The sequence below is a fragment of the Callithrix jacchus genome, chromosome 1, assembly GCF_049354715.1.
Source record: "Callithrix jacchus isolate 240 chromosome 1, calJac240_pri, whole genome shotgun sequence".
Classification (NCBI taxonomy): domain Eukaryota; kingdom Metazoa; phylum Chordata; class Mammalia; order Primates; family Cebidae; genus Callithrix; species Callithrix jacchus.
Window position 1 is genome coordinate 200,333,888 of NC_133502.1, and position 21,247 is coordinate 200,355,134.

The 21,247-nt window shown below is 51.8% G+C and overlaps 1 protein-coding gene across 7 annotated transcripts in view; it reads right to left on the reverse strand.

Moving 5' to 3' along the window:
- ZMAT5 (zinc finger matrin-type 5) overlaps positions 1–21,247 on the reverse strand; it is a 34,931-nt gene that overhangs the window by 6,156 nt on the left and 7,528 nt on the right. For 2 of the 7 annotated variants that reach the window (XM_054239873.2, XM_035268895.3), the window contains 3 exons: positions 11,128–11,281; positions 3,916–3,978; positions 2,142–2,222 (listed from right to left, as the gene is read on the reverse strand). In XM_054239873.2, coding sequence (XP_054095848.1) covers positions 2,142–2,222; positions 3,916–3,978; positions 11,128–11,254 — 271 coding nt within the window. In that variant the 5' untranslated portion in view covers positions 11,255–11,281. Of the gene's footprint in view, positions 1–2,141; positions 2,223–3,915; positions 3,979–11,127; positions 11,282–17,257; positions 17,289–19,837; positions 19,998–21,247 lie in introns of all 7 variants that reach the window. The other 5 variants (XM_078338050.1, XM_035268901.3, XM_035268886.3 and 2 more) reach the window with 5 other exon arrangements.

A 21,247-nucleotide genomic window follows, 5' to 3' on the forward strand; every position in this document is an offset into this window, starting at 1 on the left:
AGACAAAGGCAAGTGAGGGGTCCACTCCTGCCTGCCAGAACCCCACCCTCCCACAAAGCAGAAGGAACTGGTAGGCCCTGAGCAAGCCCTGGGAAGTTGCAGCAATCCTCCAGGAAGACACACCTGGACTGCTTCTCCATGCTGCCTGTACGCGAAGGCCCAGCACTCAGCCTCACTCTTGTTTTCCCATCAAATGGAGACAACCTCGGCTGCCTCCCAAGCTCTTGGGGAGCTATAAACAGGACAGTGCATATAGAGAGCCTGGCCCTGGCTGGGCCTATAATCCCAGCACTTTGTGAGGCTGAGGTGAGGGGATTGCCTGAGTCCAGGAGTTTGAGGCCAGCCTGGCCAACATGGCGAAACCCCGTCTCTACTAAAAATACAAAAAAAAAAAAAAAAAATTAGCCAGGCGTGGTGGTGCGTGCCTGTAATCCCAGCTACTCGGGAGACTGAGGCAGGAGAATCACTTGAATCCAGGAGGTGGAGGCTGCAGTGAGCTAAGATTGCACCATTGCACTCCAACCTGGGTAACAAGTGAAAATCTGTCTAAAAAAAAAAAAAACAGAGAAAGCCTGGCCCTAAGGAGGGGTCTGAATCTGGGGTGCAGGGAGGCAGCAAGGGCAGTCGAATGCAGTCAAATCTCAGATCTGTCACCTGCCAGGCCTCTGACCCTGGGCAGGATAATGAGCCTCAGTTTCCCTGGCTTTTCTTCTCATAAGATGTCCAACAAAACCTGTTGCTCAAAGCAGTAAAACCAATCAATGAATGGAATTCATACAAGCTGGGTGTGAGCGTTTGATGGGGTCAGAGTCACCAGGTCATCTGGGATGGGACCTTGAGCCAGAGGAAAATAATCATACGTGTGACCAGAGCCACTCAGGGCAGGGGCCTGGTATCTGGAGCCCACTCGGGGCTGGGCCTGGGCTGCACAGGTGTCATCTTGCTTCATCCTTAGAGGCATCACATTTGACAGGGCAGGACACAGCCTCCAAGAGGTTAGGCCATGTACCAAGGTTACAGGGGATGTGGCAGAGCCAAGACTGTCTGAGCTGCCGGCTAGGACTCTGTTCCCAGCCCCTCTGGGCCTCTCCCCTTGCCTGTCCCCACTCAGCATCGTCTCCAGCTCCAGGCCCACTGCCCTGTGCTCATCCCACCACAGGCCAGCCGTCCCATGAGAGCCCACGGCCAGGGAGGAGCTGGAGCTGCCGCTGCTGGCAGGACTTGCTGGCTGGTCCCACAAGGCCTTGCTTCCACCCTGGGAAGAAAAGCTCCTGGAAACCCTGTGTTGGTGCCAGGGCTGCAGCCACAGTACCACTGGCTGCCCAGGGCAGGGCACAGAGCCCGCAGTGTCTAACTGGTCAGAGGGGAGCGAGGCCCACCAGGGGATCAGAGCAAAGGCCAAGCTGTCCCAGACCCTCACTGGCTACCCCAAGGCCTCCTGGACAGAGAAGCATTGAGAGTGGGAGTCGGGGGCACTGAGAGACCTGGAGTCTGCCTCTAACCTGCTGGGGGGCTCACATGAGGCCCTTCCTCCTGAATGCTGGCCTTAATTTCCCCACCTGTTCAATGAGAGGCTGTGGAAGAAGACTGATAAAGACCATCTCAATCAGAACTTCTTGCTCTCTAACTGGAGGAGTGAATTTCGCAAAGGCAAGATGTCAGTTTCCATGGAAGCTGAACTTGCCCCTCCCTGGATCACCAGGCTGTGAGACTCCAGAGGGCAGGGAAGGTGCTTTCCTTAACTCCTTGTCCCCAGACTATCATAAGGGGTCTGCCTGGTGCCAGGTGGGGACTGGGTATGCTGCCTGATTGAGGGAGGGATGGGGTGTATCTGCCAGTGACTGATGGGCTGGCCACGGGGTCCAGGTGGGGCTGAGGTGCACCTTCAGGACTCTGGGCCAGAAGCCATGCAGGCTCCACTATCAAGGGACACATCCCTGCCTTCTCCACTCATGCTGAGGTGGTTTAGAGGCTGTTCCTGACACCTGGCCCAAACCAGGGGCTCAGGGATCCCAGTCACCCTGGGGGGCCTTGGCTGCCAATGGGGGGAGATGGGAAGGCACAGGCCAGCTCTCCCAGTCTCAGAGCCCACATGCCCTGGCACCCCACTCCCGCTTAGCCCAGGGTACCCCGAGACATACCCTCCACCTGGATGCTCAGCTCCTGCAGGTCTCGCTCTGACATGTGGGAAAATCTGCAGTTGGAGCCAAAGTCGCACTGGCCTGCGGCAGGAAGACAGTTACTCGCTGCTCAGGAGCAGCTCCCAGTGTGGCCTGAGGGGCACCCTGATGAGGGGTCCCAGAGTCTTAGGGGCAGGACTTCAGGGCCTAAAGAGTAGCAACCCTGACCTGGGACAGAAAATGGAATTTCTCTGGCCCTGCCCACTCAGCAGCCAGAGCAACCCATCATGCCATATGCTCATGACGCTTCTCTAGCTGCCTGCCGTGCTGGGGATCACTTCCAACTGAAGCCTGTCATGAATGGGCCTCGAAAGCCTCTGCAGAGCCTGTCTTTGTCACCAGCCCTCCCAGCCCCTGCCTCAGTGAACTACGCGTGTGGGTTTCTCAAAGAGCCATGCTTCCTTTCTCTACTCTGAGCCACAGCACATGCTGTGCCCAGCCTAGTATTCTGCCTGCCTACCTGGCTCATGTGAGCAGCTGGACTGCTCCTTAGAAAGCCTTCAGTGGCAGCTTTGCCAAGGAGGCACCAAAATCTGGGGTGGCTTCCCCTATCTCAACCAAGAAGACCAAACTGTGTGTCGAGATACTGGGAGGCTGGAGGTGTCTCAAGCCAGAGTAACCTACCAGTGACATATTCACATCAAGGCAAAGTCTGTAGGGAAGCCCCTGATTTGCAGGCTTGGTGCCCATCTTAGGGGAGCTTAGACGCTCACCCAGTTTCCCTCGTTCAGCTGCAGTACTTCTCCCAAGTGTTAAGCTCCCTTAACAAACCATGTGAATCATCACAGTTTTCCTCTTTGCCTTGGCTGCCAGGAAGCTCAGAGCCAAACCCTTAGAGAATACATAGGACCTCAAGGACAAGCATGGAGAAGACTAATTATTCTCCTGGCTTTATCTTATTTTTCCTACCTTTATTTTTATCTGTCTTTGGTTCCTTCACCTACTGAGGTTTTTTTATCCCTTTCTCTATCTTTCTTTAAAAGGGACAGGGTCCTCACTCTGTTACCCAGGCAGGAGTGCAGTAGTGCAATCATAGCTCACTGTAGCCTTGAACCCTGGGCTCAAGTGATTCTCCTGCCTCAACCTCCTGAGTAGCTGGGACTACCAGCGTGTGCTACTATGCTCAGCTAATTAAAAAAAAATTTTTTTTTGTAGAGATGGGGTCTCGCTATGTTACCCAGGCTGATCTCAAACTCCTGGCCTCAAGCATTCCTCCCACCTCAGCCTCCCAAAGTACTGAGATTACAAGAGTGAGCCACCATGTTTGGCCCTTTATGTCTCTGACCTATATGCATCTCTATTAGCTGAGTATTGAGCAATCAAATCCACACCTAGCATCCTTGGTTCTGATGCTGAACCTCCTCAGATCACCAACCTTGTTCCTCTCTGAAGTCCTGCCTGTTGGGAAGGAGGCAGGGCTCCCAGGCTAACTTAATCAGCAAGTCTGTTCCACCCATGAGTGTCTCCTGGATTCACTTGCAATCCCCCAGGGCTTGCTTGTTCTAGGTGAGCTGATAACAATCAAATTCTAGATCTGAAGAGCTGAGGACCAGTCTCTAGGAAGTCCTAAGGCATAACTGGGAAGGCCCTGACTGGCCGGTCAGCTGGAGCCACCACTACAAAGTGGGCTTGGGATGGTGGCCCAGGTCGGGAAAGACACTCCGCAGAGGTCCAAGTGGGCCAGACTAGACACTGCAGGTTCCTGCAGGGACCTGAGCTGTGTAGAGCACTTTACCTGTCAGTAGAAACTTCCGGCAGGGCCGCTTGTTCTGCTCATCCAGCAAGATGGCAGCTGCATCTGCGAGAGGAGAGCAGAGAAGGGAGGGCCTCAGATGGCTCAGGCTCCACAAGGGAGGTGGGAGGCGGGAGGCAGGGGTTGGAAGCCACAGGGGCGCAGACTCTTTATCCCGACACAGCTGTGTAGAAAGAAGAGTTCCCCATCTACAGAGGAAGGAAGCAGGGGATGACCACAGGTGTGAGTCCTGGCAGAGAGATCCGAGCCTCAGGTGACCTCAACTCCTCCCACCCCACGCAGGATAAGCTAAAGGCAAGGACCAGGTTTCAGGCCTGAGGGTCTCAACTCTGCATGAGGGAATCCCCTGGGGAGTCTGGGGACTTTGGATTTTTTGGTTTTTAGAGACAGGGAATCGCTCTGTCACCTAGGCTGGAATGCAGTGGTGGTGCAATCATGGCTCACAGCAGCCACTACCTGCTGGGCTCAAGTGATCCTTCTCCTCCCAAGGAGGTGTCACTATAGCTGTGCACCACCACGCCTGGCTAATTTTTTTTTATCTTTTTGTAGAGGTGGTATCTCGTTATGTTGCCCAGGCTGGTCTCAAACTCCTGGGCTCAAACAATCCTCCCATTTTGGCCTCCAAAAGCGCTGAGAATACAGGTGTGAGCCACTGGGCCCAGCCTGGAGGTATATTATATTACTTTTTCTTTTTCTTTTTTTTGAGATGAAATCTCACATCATCACCCGGGCTGGAGTGCAATGGAATGATCTTGGCTCACTGCAACCTCTGCCTCCCAAGTTCAAGAGATTCTCCTGCCTCAGCCTCCCAAGAAGCTGGGATTACAGGTGCCCACCACCACACCCGGCTAATTTTTTGCATTTTTAGTAGAGATGGGGTTTCACTACATTGGCCAGGTTGGTCTCAAACTCCTGACCCGTGATCTACCCATCTCAGCCTCCCAAAGTGCTGAGATTACAGGTGTGAACCACTGCATTGGGCCAGTATAATACTTTTAAAAAATCCTGGCACTATGGAATTTCTTGGTATTATCTTTGCAACTTCCTGTGAATCTATAATCATTTCAAAATAAAATGCTAAACAAAATTTAAATAACTCCTAGTGCCCAGGAAGCCCACCAGCCAATCCCAGGGTCCAGGCACTGCTCCACAGGCAAGACTGCAATTCCTGGCTTCTGTCTTCCCTCCTTCCACCAGCTGTAGGGTGCTCAGGGCCAGACCAGTCATTGGCCTGGACAGGACTTCCTACAATCATTCTGTAACATCAGCAATCACTTTGCTACTAACCTTAACCCTAGTTTCCTCAGATTTTTCCTCTTTCTTTTCTTTTTTTGAGACAAGGTCTCACTCTATTACCTAGGCTGGAGTGCAGTGGCATGATCTTGGCTCCCTGTAGCCTTTCCTGGACTCAGGTGATCTTTCCCCCTCAGCCTCCCGAGTAGCTGGGACTATAGACGTCCAGCACTACGCCTGGGTAATTTTTAAATATTTGTAGGGATGGGGTTTCACCATGTTGCCCAGGCTGATCTCAAACTCCTGGGCGCAAGTGACTCTTCACGTTGGTCTCCCAAAGTGCTGGGATTACAGGTGTGAGCCATCGTGCCCAGCCTATCTTTACTTTATTCATATAGTTTTGGTTTTAAATTTGCTTCTTGGTAGGCAAGCTATCAATCAGTCAAAATCTGTAAGAAAGTAAGATACCTGAGGACAGTGCCCTGATTAGAGGCCCTTATATCTACCCCAGGAGAGGGGAGAGACCAGGCCTGGGCTGGACATTCAACCACCGTTTTTTCTAGAGGCCAAGGAAAGACCACAGGCTTCAGAGTCCATGAAACCTGAGATCAGATCCTAGCAACACAGGACCACGTGAAAGCCGCTTAATCTCCAAGTCTCAGTTTCCCCATCTGCCAAATGGGAGGATAATTCCCAGCTGGCAGGGCTGCTGTGAAAATGTAATAAGATAGGGCTGGGCATGGTGACTCACACTTGTAATCCCAGCAGTTTGGGAGGCTGAGATGGGCAGATCACAAGGTCAGGAGATCGAGACCATCCTGGCTAACATGGTGAAACCCTATCTCTACTAAAAATACAAGAAATTAGCTGGGCGTGGTGGTACGCACTTGTAGTCCCAGCTACTCAGGAGGCTAAGGCAGGAGAATTGCTTGAACCCAGGAGGTGGAGGTTGTGGTGAGCTAAGACCGTGCCACTGTACTCTAGCCTGGGCGACAGAGCAACACTCTTGTCTCAAAAAAGAAAAAAGAAAAAAAGAAAAAAAAGAAAACGTAATAAGAAAATGAATGCAGAGGGCTTTACAGAGGCAGCCCTTGGTTCCCAACCCTGGTGGCACATTAGAATCACTAGGAAAGTGACAAGGTCTGCCTCTGGGGCCAGCAGTGGCCTTAGCACCATGCTCTCCAGGTAGATGGCCAAGATTGGGGTGGGCACACAGCAAATGGTGGCAATTCTTCATTTTTTCCTCACAAACCCTCTGAACAGCACAGACATCCCCATTTTGCAGAGGAGAAAATGAAGGTTCAAATAGGGAAGTGATTTGCCAAGGGCAGCTGGTGGCTGGGAAGTGTGTGGTCTGGTGGGATAAGGAGCTGGTTATCAGAGAACTCATGCCAGGGGGGACCTGTGGAGTGGGGAGGGGTTCATCTGTCAGCACTGAGTTTGTCAGACTCAGTGCACCCAGCTGGTGCTACAGACATCACTGCCTGCCCTTCCCTGAGGAGGTGGGATGGGGGAGGGCATGTGGGCATTGCCCGGGACTCCCCTGAGGTTGGGACAGCCAAGGCTGGCAGCGGAGCTGAGCCTGAGTCCTAGGCAAGGGGCTCTGCTGGACGGCTTGGAGTGGGAGAAGAGTTCCAGGCTGCCTGCGTCTGTTCAGTGGTTCCCAATCCCAGCAACACATCAAAATCACCAGGCAGTTTTTAAAGTACATGGGCACCCAGCCCCAGCCCTTTCAGGTTCTGCTTTAATTTACTGGAAGGGAGGGCATCTGAATTGTTTAAAGCTCCTCAGTGACTCTGAAGTGCACTCAGGATTGAGAATCCCTGGCCCAGGCCCCGCACGCAGAAGCCCATGCTCTTGCAATGGGTATCCAAGGCCCTGCATGATTTGACCCTATTGGTCCTTCTTGTTTCATCTCCCAGAATTAACAGCTGCCCCTAGTGCCCCATGTTTCTTTGCTCATTCACTTAGACATTTATCTGCCAAACATTCACTGAGCATGTCCTGTGTGCCAGGCACCATGCCAGGCTGAGGATTTAAGTGGAGAACAAGTCAGAGCTGGTCCTTCCTTCTGGTCTAATAGTCACATTAATCCCCATGAATATAAGCAGGGTAAACATCCAGCTTGTAGCCAAACGATCTGACCTGTCCCAGGGGTCAGGAAGGACGTCCCTGAGGATTTACTGCCTGACTTGAGTTCTGAGGTCGGGGTGGGGGGCCTGGCTTAGGGCAGGGAGGACAGCAGGAAGGGCACACCTGCAGAGGGGATAGCATATGCCCAGAATATGCAGTGGTCAGTGTGGCTGCAGCTGGGAAAGGCCAACAGGGAATGGAGGCATGGGCAAGACAGAGGCTTTGCTCAGAACACACCATCGTAATTGGGCACAAGCTCGCTAAGGAGAGGGCCCCTATTTTATCCACCTTTGAATCTTTAGAGCCTGCCTGGGAGCTGAGGACACATTGAATGAATGAGCCCATAAGATGAAGGCTGGAGGCAATCCTTTTGAGGACCCACAGGCACTGTGCCTACTTAGTAAGCCCTTACATGCCATGCAGTCATCATGAGGTTACTGAGCCCCTGTCAACAGCCCTGGGAGGTGGGGACTGTTACTGTAGCTGTTTTACACAGGACAAAATGAGGGCCACAGTGTTAGTGACTGACACCTGGAGACTGGCTCCCTGCACTTGACCATGGCAGATGGATCATCAGCTCCTCTGAGGGCTAAGGGATGTGCCCCAGGCTGCGAAGCTGAGAGCAGAGCTGAAGTCAAATTCAGTCACAGGGTACATCCCCAAAGTCCCTGCAGTTGCTCAGGGTGAGCAGAAACCCTCAGGCAGCCTCCTGAGGAAGTGGAAAGAGGTCATGTACCAGCTCGGCCCCCAGTAGCTGCGGACCCAAGGCAAGGGAACCCACTGCTCTGGATTTTATTTAATTTATTTTTTTTGAGACAGGGTCCCACTCTGTTGCTGAGGCTAGAGTGCAGTGGTGCAATCTCAGCTCACTGCAACCTCCACCTCTTGGCCTCAGGTGATCTCCTACCTCAGCCTCCTGAGTAGTTGAGACCACAGGCATGGGCCACCACACCCAGCTAATTTTTTTATTTTTTGAGATGGAGTCTTGCTCTGTTGCCCAGGCTGGAATACAATGGTGCAATCTTGGCTCACAGCAACCTCCACCTCCTGGGTTTAAGCAATTATCCTGCCTTAGCCTCCCAAGTAGCTGGGATTACAGGCGCCTACCACCATGCTCAGCTAGGTTTTGTATTTTTAGTAGAGACAGGGTTTCACCAGGTTGGCCAGGCTGGTCTTGAACTCCTGATCTCAGATGATTCACTCACCTCAGCCTCCCAAAGTGCTGGATTACAGGCGTGAGCCACCGTGTCTGGCCGATTTTTTTTTTTTTTTGTAGAGGCGGGGTTTTACCATGTTCCCCAGGCTGGTCTTGAACTCCTGGACTCAAGCGATCCTCCCACCTCTGCCTCCCAAAGTGCTGGGATTATAAGTGTGAGTCACCACATCCTGCCTGCTCTGGATATTGAAGTAATCACCTGTAAGTGGGGATGCCTGGCCTGCCCAGCCTCTTAGAGAGCTGTTCTAAGGACTGAATGTGTTGGAGATGAGAGGATGCTGAGAACACAAGAGCCCTGGGGGACTCCTGTCACCTGCTGTTTCATCTTTTCTATAAGTGACACAAGGACCTCTGCCAATCAGCCCTGGACCCCAGGATCCAGCTGTTCACAGCTGAGAATCTGAGACTAGGAGCAAACATGAAGGTTATCTTGGCCCAGCTCCCTCTAGATCACAGCCCACAATGGATTTGCACAACAGGGAGCCTTAGCCTAACACCAGAGTTAGAGGCCTCCTAGGGACCTAGGAGACGCCACTGCCCATGAATTTTCCTGTAGCCTTCAAACCACAGCCACACCTGGCCTGCTGAGCAGCCTGGCCACCCCCTCACTGGACCTCTGAGCCTCAGTTCCCTCAGGTAAAATGCAGAGTCTGGGAAGGCTTTAGAAACACCATGCCTACCATCCTGGCTAACATAGTGAAAACCCGTCTCTACTAAAAATTAGCCAGGCGTGGTGGTGGGTGCCTGTAGTCCCAGCTACTAGGAAGGCTGAGACAGGAGAATCACTTGAACCAGGAAAGCAGAGACTGCAGTGAGCCGAAATCGTGCCACTGCACTATAGCCTGGACGACAGAGAAAGACCCATCTAAAAAAAAAAGAAAAGAAAAGAAACACCATGCTTAGTCCCTATCCCAGCCAAATCTGCCTCTGGGGAGGGGACGGGGCCTGGGGATCAGTGGTTTTTACTTAAACATCTCCAGGTGATCCTAACCTGCAGCCAGGGCTGAGAATCACTGCCTTAGAGAGTTACCGAGAAAAGCAAATGATGAACTATGAAAAGCACCTGGCAAGTAGCAGGCACTCAAGGCACTCGATCCATGCTTATTCCCTGTTTGTGAATTCCCAGTTTTGGATCAGGGAACTGTCTCTCTCTCTTTTTTTTTTTTGAGACAGGGTCTCAATATGTTGCCCAGGCTGCTCTTGAACTCCTAGGCTCAAACAATCCTCCCACCTCAGTGTCCCGAAGTGCTGGGATTACAGGTGAAAGCCACCATGCATAGCCCCAACCAGAGAACTCTCTCCATTTCTCCTTCCTTCTTGGCTGCTGGATTTTCAGAAGTCCTGTCCCAGAATCCTGCTCACCAACCTACAGGGCATCGGCCCCACTCTGGCTCATTCCAGGAGCTCCTGGTCCACCCTCACCTCACTGCCAAGTGCCTATACCTGTCAACCTGGCTTCTGCCTAGTCATGCTCTGGAACCTTCCTGACTGTTCTTCAGCGTGTCCCGGACAGTGACAGCCCGGAAACAGCATAACTCTCCTCTATGGGCACCTCCCAGCAAACAGGCCCCATGCTAGACACTTCTGACCTCAGCTCATTTACCCCAATTGTTTCTGCTCTGAGAGGCCTTTCCCAGAAGAGCCCGCCCTCCTCCTGCAACTGGATTATTCACTCGTGCCTGCAGCCATTCATTCAACTGCCACTGACTGCACCCAACTGCTCCCCATGAAGAAGTCTGAGCTGTCAATGTAGGTCCGCCCACAGCAGCTAAAGCTCTTCAAAGGCTGCTCTCTGCCTTGGAACAGGGACCCCCCCTTCTGCCCCTCCACTTACAATAGCCTCCACAGGCCTGGAAGATCCCTGCCCCAGTGTCAGTTTGAGCCCTACCATTCTCCTCTGGCCTGCTCCGCCCAGCCACACGCTCTCCCTCCTGCTCAGAGAGCCCTGGTGCTGGACTCACGGCTGCCTGCTTCTCTGCACACCCTCCACCCAGAACCACGTGGCTGGCTTTCCCCTATTTCAGTTGTTGGCTCAAACATCACCTCTTTTTTTTTTTGAGACGGAGTCTCCCTCTGTCACCCAAGCTGGAGTCCAATGGTGCAATCTCGGCTTACTGTAACCTCCACCTCCCAGGTTCAAACGATTCTCCTGCCTCAGCCTCCTGAGTAGTTGGGACTACAGGCGCCCACCAGCATGCCTGGCTAATTTTTGTATTTTTAGTAAGGTCAGGGTTTCGCCATGTTGGTCAGGCTGGTCTCAAACTCCTGACCTCAGGTGATCCGCCTGCGTTGGCCTCCCAAAGTGCTGAGATTATAGGCATAAGCTACCATGCCCAGCCAACATCACCTCTTTCTAGGGCCTTCTTCTTCCTGTCTACAGCATCCCCAGAGCCTGGCAGATACCTAGAGCACAGAGCCCTCAGTCAGAGTTGCTGGAGAAAAAGCTCACCTACCAGGCTGCTCCTCTGAGGGCCCAGTGGCCCAGGCCTCCCTCTCTTCTGATTCTCAAAGAGCCCAGACCCAGACTGTCACTGATTGATGGGGGTCTTTGATGATAGGAAAGATCAGAGAGCAGGGCTCCAGGAGAGCAGCCCCCAGCCAGCGGCACCCACCTCGGAACATGTCGTACCAGACCTTCTTGGCCTTGAGGTGCTGCAGCCCGTTCAGGTGCTTCTTGCGGTTGTGGAGGTTGTCCTGGAAGGAGCGGTCACAGTAGTCGCAGAAGTATCGCTTCCCCATGGCAACTCAGAGCAGGTGCTTTGCTGCCTGGGAAGGCACAAAGAGCTCAGATCAGACCACTGGAGAAAACATACTCCTCACCAGCCCACTGAATCCTTCCTGAGGGCCAGGCCTGAGCCATGCCTTGACTCACATGCGCCCCCGCCCATTAGGAATGTCAAGCTCATGAGAGGCTTCATTCCAGAGGGATCTGTTAACAATTCTGATTGATGCCCAGCCTGCAACTCAGAACCATTAAAGCAGAACCTCAGTGGATGACGCCTGGGTACTGTTATTTGGTTTTTGGTTTTTTTTGAGAGGGTCTTGCTCTGTCACCCATGCTGGAGTACAGTGGTGCAAACACAGCTCACTGCAGCCTCAACCTGCTGGGTTCAAGCAATCTTCCTGTCTCCACCTCTCAAAGTAGTGGGATAATAGACATAAGCCACTGTACCTGGCTGCTGTTTGGTATTTTTTAAAGTCTGTCAGGTAATTCTAACATGTAAGTAGGCTGAAGAACTGTCACCTTATACTCTTTGGCCAGCCTCCCTTGTCCCCTACCACATAGGGTTTTTTTTTTGAGAAAGGGTCTTGCTCTGTCACCCAGGGTGGAGAGCAATGGTGTGACCACAGCTTACTGTAGCTTTAACCTCCTGGGCTCAAGTGATCCTCCTGCCTCAGCCTCTTGAATAGCTGGGACTACAGGTGCATGCCACCATGCCTAACTTAAAAAACATTTTTTTTTTTAGAGATGGGGTCTCACTATGTTACAGAGGCTGGTCTCCTGGGCTCAAGTGTCCTCCCGCCTTGGCCTCCTGAAATGCTGGGATTACAGGTATGAGCCACCGCACCCATCCCCTACCATACCTCTGACCTCTGACCTCCACATTTGCACCATACATGCCGGGCACACAGCCACCTCCTGGCCTTTGCACCCGAGGCTCCCCAGGGGGAGGTGTGTGCCCTCCCGCAGACACCCACCTCACTTCCCCTCTCGACCCCTTCCATCTTTGCTCCAATGCTGCTTTATTTAAGACTGCAGAACGTTCCACTTAACTTCCTCCACTCCCTGCCTTATTTTCCCTCATAGCATATATCACCCTTGATATAGTTAGGTTTTGTATCCTCACCCAAATCTCATCTTGAATTGTAATCCCCCTATTCCCCATGTGTCAAGGGAGAGACCAAGTGGAGGTAACTGACATGGGGGTGGTTTCCCCCATACTGCTCTCATGATAGTGAAGAGTTCTCACAAGATCTGATGGTTTTATAAGGGGCTCTTCCTGCTTTGCTCGGCACTTTTCTCTCCTGCCGCCTTGTAAAGAAGATGCCTGCCTCCCCTTCCCCTTCTGCCATGATTGTAAGTTTCCTGAGGCCTTCCCAGCCACGCAGAATTGTGAGTCACTTAAACCCCCTTCCTTTGTAAATAACCCAGTATCTGGTATTTCCTTATAGCAATGTGAGAGTGGACTAATTAATACACCCTTCATGCAATAAGTTACTTGTTACATTTATTGTCTTTCTCCCCCAATAAGAATATAAAGCCATGAGGGCGGGTTTGTGTTTTGTTTATTGCTGGAGCCCCAGCACCCAAAATAGTACACAGTACCATTGAAGTACTTGTTAAATGAATCAATTCCCATTTTCCATTTGGGACAATGAGGTTCAGAGAGGGGGGTGATTTGCCCAAGATCACAGAGCTGATAAGCAGAAAGCAAACCTAGTCCCCTAACGTCAGGCTGCCAGGTGTCCTCTATTCCACAGCCAGTTCAAGGCTTAGAGAAACCAGAGGACTCAGGCAGTGAATGCTAACAGCTTCCCAAGGAGATCACCAAATTATCAGGTGGCAGGTCCCCATCCAGTCACAGAGGGAAATGAAAACATTTTGGGGTCTTAAGACCTCTCAGCCGTGGTGACCACAGCCACCACTCCGGATCCAGGAGATCTGCGGCCCAAGGTGGGTGGCAATTCAGACTCACGGCCAGCTCTTGGGTCTGTGAGTTTGGTACAAGACAGGAGGAGGAACGGGTCCACTTGGGGCCACCATAGCGAATCTGCCAAGGCTGAGCCCAGACCCTGTGGTCAGACCCCTCACTTCACAGAACAGGTTTCTGAGGAAGAGAAATGATTTCCCCAAGGTCACAAGGTAGCTATCTGGGCTAGCAGCCAAAGCCCCAGACTCCCAGGACCTGATCATCACAGTGGACCGATGGGGGAACGCAGCTCAGGAGGAGGAGACTGGGGAAAGACACAGGGACAGTCCCAGCAGCCAAGCAGGTTGATGGAGAAAGCCGCTCTTGCAGCAGACAGGGACAGCAGTCATTAAGTCAGGGGCTGTAATGGGATCAGGAACAGTCAGTCATTCAAAATGAAAACATATAAAACCTCTCTTCTCCCATTACTGCAGAGAGACCGTGTCCCAGACACGCACACTTGATATATTAAATTTGGCAGCTCTAATACACCCCGTCTTGCCAATAAACTTATAGGAATTGGATTGAAATTGTAAGAGATGAACGTTTAACGGTCGAGTGCTAAACCAAGCCATTCACAAAGCTTGAAGCTCTGAGCAGCTGCTGGTGCTGGAGAGTGATGGGGAAGGGAGGGGAGGAGGAGGGTGCTTCTCTGGGAAACTGAAACAGAACAGTGGCTCTGCAGCCTACTTAGTTGGACAAAACCACACAGGCGTTGAGAAGCTGCCTATGACCTTGGGCAAGTCACTTCCAGTCTCTAGGCCTCTACTTTCAAACGTGGGAATATGAGGCAATGGCAGGTTGCTCAGGGAGTGGTACAGAGAAGTTTCTAATGCAAATGGTGAAAACGATGCTGAGAATGCTATGTGCTGGCACTAAGCTGAAAGCTCTATAAGCATCATCTCATTTAATCCCCAAGACAACCTGTGGGGGAGGAGCTGTTATGCCTTTTTAGATGGGGGCACTGAGGTTCCAGAAATGAAGTGACTTAGTCAAGGTCACATTGCTAGGAAGGAGCCCAGCTGGCCTTGGAATCCAGGCAGCAGGCCTCTAGGGTCCCCACTCCTAACCATATAATAAAAGTCTCCTCCTTAATCCCAGCATTTTGGGAGGCTCAGTAGGATGGATTTCTTGAGTCCAGGAGTTCAAGACCAGCCTGGGTGACAGAGTGAAACCTCATCTCCACAAAAAATGCAAAAATTAGCTGAGCATTGGTGGCGCATGCCTGTAGTTACAGCTACTCAGGAAGCTGAGGCATGAGGATGGCTTGAGCCCAGGAGGCAGAGGCTGCAGTAAGCTGAGATTGAGCCAATGTACTCCAGCCTGGACAATACAGTGAGATCCCCATCCAAAAAAAAAAAGTCTCCTCCCAACAAATCATACTAATGACAATTTTCCTTTATTAATCACTACACCCTAGGACCCTGCTAGCCCCTTCAAGCCCCAAGAAGTAAGGATTATCATCTTACTCATGAATGAGGAAACTAAAACTCAGAGGGGTTCCATGAAGGGCCCCAGGTCACACATGTAAGAAGGGCAGAGCGGGCCTCAGTTTCCCCATGTGGGAAGCAGCAGGACCAGGTGATCTCTAAAGGGCTCTTTGGTTCTAACATCCAGTGATAAGATGAGAAGATGCCCACAGCAATGCTTTTTTTTTTAATTTAAATTTAAATAATGGCCTGGTCATGTTGCCCAGGTTGGTCTCAAACTCCTGAGCTCAAGTGATCCTCCCATCTCTGCCTCTCACAGTGCTGGGATTATAGTCATGAGCAGCTGCACCCGGCCAGCAATGCTTTCTATCTACCTGTCAGACACATGCGCAGTGTCAGGCCAGGGACAGCGGCAGGCAGCACAGTTCCTCTGGGATAGGAAAGCATGCCCACTGGGCATAACCTGGGTGGCCCCTCCCTGACCCTCTTGCCCTGAGGGGGATACCCAGCCTGGGGACAGCACTGAGCACTCAGGACCGACGATCACCGCACTTCTGCGCCTAGGGAGGCTGCTGGGGACAGGGTTAAGAGTCAGATGTCAGGGCTTTCATCTAGTCGCCACTGCTTCCTAACTTTCTCACTCGGTGACCCTGGGCTATTATTTCATTTCTGGCCTTGTTCTCCTGCTATGAAAACTGGGATAACAGCGTTCACCTCAGGGGTTGCTACTAGAATCAGATCCTCCACGTACATGCTTAGCACAAAGCTTGGTCCACAGAATGCCTTCAAGAAACCTTGGCTGTCATCACCATTGTCCTCCAGAAAACAGGCTCAGACACAGAACAGGATGTCAGTACCCAGTGACCTCTGGGGTCAGCTGGTCCATATTGCAGATGAGAAAAGTGAGGTCAGGAGAGGGGAAGTGAGTCACCCAAAGTACTCAGCACGAGAGGCAGAAGTGGGTCTGGAACCTCAGTCCCCACAGCATGCCCAGATCCCTGCTCTATGTAACAGCTGTGCGTGGCCAGGCGTGGTGCCTCACACCTATAATCCCTGCACTTTCAGAGGCCAAGGTGGGTAGATCACTTGAGGTCAGGAGCTTGAGACCACCCTGGCCAACACAGTGAAACCCCTCTCTACTAAAATATAAAAATTAGCCAGGCGTGGTGGTATGCACCTGTAATCCCAGCTACTCGGGAGGCAGAAGTAGCAGTGAGCCAAAATCGTGCCACTGCACTCCAGCCTGGGTGACAGAACAAGACTCCCTTTCGAAAAAAAAAATATATAGCTATGCAGAGCCCCCCACTGCCCAGAGATGGGATTGGGGTGATGCTGTGCACATCCCACCTATTTCACAGGCCTGTCCCCATAGACATGAGCCCAAGGCCCTGTTCCCGGGCAGAGGCTGGCCTTTAGCAAGGTGACCTCACTCAGGTGTGAAATTCTAGAGCACCTGACCCAAATGCCTCCTGCTCTGATGACTTTGCCCATGTTAGGATAAGGTTCGGCTTGCAGAATCCTCTGGACACATGCAGCGCCCTGCTAGACACTCAACTTGGCAAGCAGAATGCTGGCTGGAGTTCAGCTCTAACTCACCCCTCAGCCAGGTGTCCTTGCACCAGGTGAAACCTGCACCATCGTACTTGGCAGCCAAGTCGGGTGTCAGGGACAGAGGAGGGAAGGGACAGCCAGAGTGTCTCTGAACAGTGCCCAGACACCAGCATGGGGTGCTGACTAAGCTGGCCCCCTCTGCTGTGATTCATCCCCATCCTCTGAGGGTAGCACGCGCAGCAGAGTGTGAGCGAGGTCTTGTCTGGAACACAGAACCATCCGGCCCTACTCCCTGCCAGAAACACAGGTGGTGCCATCCACCCACTCCCAGGGACCAGGTCCACGGCTGCAAAGGCATCTGCTAGATCCCCAGAACATCAGCCAGTGAGAGTGCTGGCTCCTCGTGGCCAAGAGGCAGTGGGCAAGGCTAGTGGGACAACCTCTGGGTCACATGAGTCACATCTGAATTCCACCTCTGCCGCTTATAAGCTGGGTGACCCCTGGAAAGTTATTTAATCTCCCTGGATCTCTCCTTAGCTATAAAACATGGATCCCACAGCTGCTGAGATTTACCGAGGCAGGCATTAAGGTGCCCAGTAGTCAGGTGCAATGGCTCAGGCCTGTAATCCTAACATGTTGGGAGGCGGAGGTGGGAGGATTACTGGAGCCCAGGAGTTTGAGACCAGCCTGGACAACATGGAGAGACCCCATTGCTACAGAAAGAAAAAAAATTAGGTAGGCATGGTGGTGCACACCTGTAGTGCCAGCTACTTGGGAGGTTACTTGAGCCCAAGGAGGTCAAGGCTGCAGTGAGCTGAGATTATGCCACTACACTCCAGCCTGGGTGACAGAGACCCTGTCTCAAACAGAAAAAAAAGGTGTGTAGCATATAGTTCCTGCTCAAACAATGGACGCTGTTACTATTGTTACTATTATCATCCACGCTGCCCACCCCTCACCCTCTAAGTGAGCACATTCTGAACCCTGCTTTAAAAACCACAGTCAAACCCGGGCGTGGTGGTTCACGCCTGTAATCCCAGCACTTTGGGAGACTGAGGCGGGTGGATCACCTGAGGTCAGGAGTCCCAGCTTCTCGGGAGGCTGAAACAAGAAAATCATTTGAACCTGGGAGGCAGAGGTTGCAGTGAACCAAGATCACGCTATTGTACTCCACCAGCCTGGGCGACAGAGCGAGACTCCATCTCAAACAAAACAAAAACAAAAACAAAACCACAGTCAAAGCCAATGTCACAGGTATGTCCACTTCCCCTTCCAACGTGCTGTTTTCCACAGCATGCCTTCTCACCTGCTGATTACTGTCCTGTGTGCCTGCCTTTGCCACCAGAATACATGCCAATGCCCCACAAGGGCAGAGAGTTCTGTTTATCCGGATGCTGCCCCCCAGCACCTGAATAGGGTCCAGCATACTCTTGCACCCACAGCTGCTTGGGATGAATGAGCCAGCAGCCCACAGAAGCCAAGGTCTCCTACTCTCTGCTCAATGCCAGCACCTCTGCAGCCCTCTGCTCAATCTAGGTACAAAGACGGACAGATACTTGAGAGAGGGACATAAAGCCCTGAAGCTAGGTCCCTCACGGCCACCACCAGCCCTCCCCATGCGACTTCTGTCTCCACCAGGGCCCCAGCCTGCCCAGCTGCTGGGATCCCCATTTAATCCCATTCCACTGCCTCAAACCTCACCCCTTGTCTCATGAGACCTGACTGCTGTCCTCCAGGCTCAAAGAAAACTAGTCGAGGCCAGGAGCAGTGGCTCACGCCTGTAATCCAGCACTTTAGGAGGCCAAGGTGGGTGGATCACTTGAGGTCAGGAGTTTGAGACCAGCCTGGCCAACATGGTGAAACCCTGTTTCTACTAAAAATACAAAATTAGCTGGGCATGGTGGCATGCATGTGTAATCCTAGCTACTTGGGAGGCTGAGTCAAGAGAATTGCTCGCTCCAACCCAGGTAGCACTGCCCTCCAACAAAGAGAGATTTTGTCTTTAAAAAAAAAAAAAAGAAACAAACAAAACTAGTCCAGATACTGTGGGGAGGCAGAGGGGAGGAAAGAGGCTGGGGGTGGTGGGTGAGGGGTGACAGCTTCAGATTTGATTTCTGCTTGCTTGGCACTTCATGCCCTCATTTAACTCTCCTGGAGACCCTCTGAGTAGATATCAATATCAAGTGTCTATTTTGCAGACCAGAATACAAGTCTGAGAATACTCAGTCCTAATTTCTTCACAGCCATGGCCAGGAAAGACTCTAACAATAATCATGACAATTACTGTTAGTTTCATAGCAATAATGACACTTACATCAATAACCAATAACAATAATGTCTCATTATTCTGAGCTGCCAGTGGGCCAGGGTGCCCACTTGTGGAGCCTTCACCACGACACTGTGAAGCCACATGCCCAATGCCCCACAACCAAGGCACACCAGAGCTGGCATGCACACTCGGGTCTGGCTAACCCCAGAGCCCACTCTCTCCCCATCCCACTGTCCTGCTGTGAGACTGTTACTGGGCAAACATTTGTGCTTCCTCAGTGTTTTGCATTCCTTTCCTTGTGTGTGTCTCAGTTACAGACAGAGCTGGCTTTGACACAAGGCAAAAATAAGCCAGCAGCTCGGCCTTTGGCCAGGGGCAGGGATGCGCACTGTAATTATCCTGGACTTGTGTTCACCACAGGTGACCCCAAAGCTCACCTGTTATATTTTCTAATTATGGCACCACCAGACCCCAGGTAAAAAGCAAACCACAGCCAGAGGATGGCTTTATTGCATGCCCACTAGGAGCTCGGTAATGTCCCAGTGTCACATATGCCTGCCATCTGGAGTTGATGGCATCAGAACCGCCCTGTGGGGTGGCCTGCAGACTGCTGGTGCAGGACCCTGCTCCAAAGAAAGTGCCAAGGAAATCCAGATGTCTTTCCTGACCGGAGCCCCCGCAGGTTGGGGGCATCCTTGAGACACCCCAGTGTTGGGTGGCAGCCATACACCTTTTTCATCCTGACCTCATTCCTACGTTTGCCTTCTGCCTTCCCCTGGGGTGAGGCACATCATCTTATTCCTACAGGTCTAAGGCAGCAAGGGGGCTACCCACTGCAATTTCTAACTTGGCAGGTCTGGTACAGGGCAGGATCTAAGAAAGTCCTGATTCAGACTCTACAGAGAAATGCGAGTCCAGGCTGGGTTCGGTGGCTCAAGCTTGTAATCCCAGCACTTTGGGAGGCTGAAGTGAGGGGATCACTTGAGCCCAGGAGTTCGAGAGCAGCCTGGGCAATATAGTGAGACCACCCCCATCCCTATAAATTTTTTTTTTTTTATTTGGCTGGGCGCAGTGGCTCATGCCTTTAATCCCAGCACATTGGGAGGCCGATGCGGGTAGATCACCTGAGGTCAAGAGTTAGAGGCTAACTTGGTGAAACCCCTTTTCTACTAAAAATATAAAAATTAGCTGGATGTGATGGTGCATGCCTATAATCCCAGCTAGTCAGGAGGCTGAGGCAGGAAAATCACTTGAACCTGGGAGGCAGAGGTTGCAGTGAGCCAAGATTGCGCCACTATACTCCAGCCTGGGCGACAAAGCGAGACTGTTTAAAAAAAAAAAAAAATTTAATGAAAAATTAGCTAGGTATGGTAACACATACCTGTAGTCCCAGCTACTTGGGAGGCTGAGGTGGAAGGATTACCTGAGCCCAGGAGTTAAGGCTGCAGTGAGCCATGATCACGACACTGCACTCCAGCCTGGACAACAGGCACAGATTTCTCTGTTCCTTCTCATCTCCCACTGCTTTGCTTGACTAGCATCTAAAAAAGAGAAAAAGAACAAGTGGGAAATTTGTAAGGCAGGGATAAATCCTATTCCTTCTCCCTCTGGAGGCTGCTGTGGAGGGTTCCAGAGACCTGGTTGACTTAGATGAACCAGTCAGGGGTGGCGAGTGAAAGAGACAGAGCAGACACTGCCCTCAGCCCCTGGATAACTGACAAGGCAAACCCTGATTCCAACCAGACTTAGCCTAGCACACCCCAAGGCCCAGCGAAGTTCGGCTGAGCCTGAATCTGGGCTCTAGGGAATGCAGGCTGGGGATACAGTTTCTATCAGATAGTTACAGGTCCCAGGAGGCCAGAGTTTCCAAAGAGGAAAGGTAAAAATAGTTTAAATGAGGCTCCTGAACCAGATACTTGGATTCAGAACTGTCTCTGCCTCCCGCTTCTTCTCTCCCCAGTCTGGGCTTCCAAATATCATCTGATCCTCTGTCTCCACTGCCACTCCTGCCCAAGTCAGATCTCAGCTCCTCACCTCTGGACTCATATCTGGACAGCCCCCTCAGTTCGCTGTATCATAAGCAGCATCAGATCAACTCTCCTTAAATCATCCCTGCTCAAAATTTTCCATGGCTTCCAAGTGGGAACCTTATTAAAAACGAATCTCAGCTAAATGTGGTGACTCACACCTATAATCCCAGCACTTCAGGAGGCCAAGACCGGTGGATCACTTGAGGTCAGGAGTTCTAGACCAGCCTGGGCAACACAGTGAGACCCCTGTCTCTACAAAAAAAAATTCTTTAATTAGGCAGTTAGGGTGTCATGTGCTTGTAGTCCTTGCTACTCAAGATGCTAAGAGGGGAGGATCACTGGAGCCCAGGAATTTGAGATTATAGTGAGCTCTGATCATGCCAGCTTGGGCGACAGAGTGAGACCCTGTCTCAAAGAAATAAAAAAATAAAAGGGGGCCAGACGTGGTGGCTCACACCTCTAACTAATACTAGCACTTTGGGAGGCCAAGGTGGGCAGATTACCTGAGGTCAGGAGTTGAAGACCAGCCTGGCCAACATGGTGAAACCCCGTCTCTACTAAAAATACGAAATTGGGCTAGGCACAGTGGCTCACATCTTCAATTCCAGCACTTTGGGAGGCTGAGGCAAGCAGATCATCTGAGGTCAGGAGTTCAAGACCAGCCTGACCAAACCCCGTCTCTACTAAAAATACAAAAATTAGCTGGGCATGGTGGCAGTCACCTATAATCCCAGCTACTCAGGAGGCTGAGGTAGGAGAAT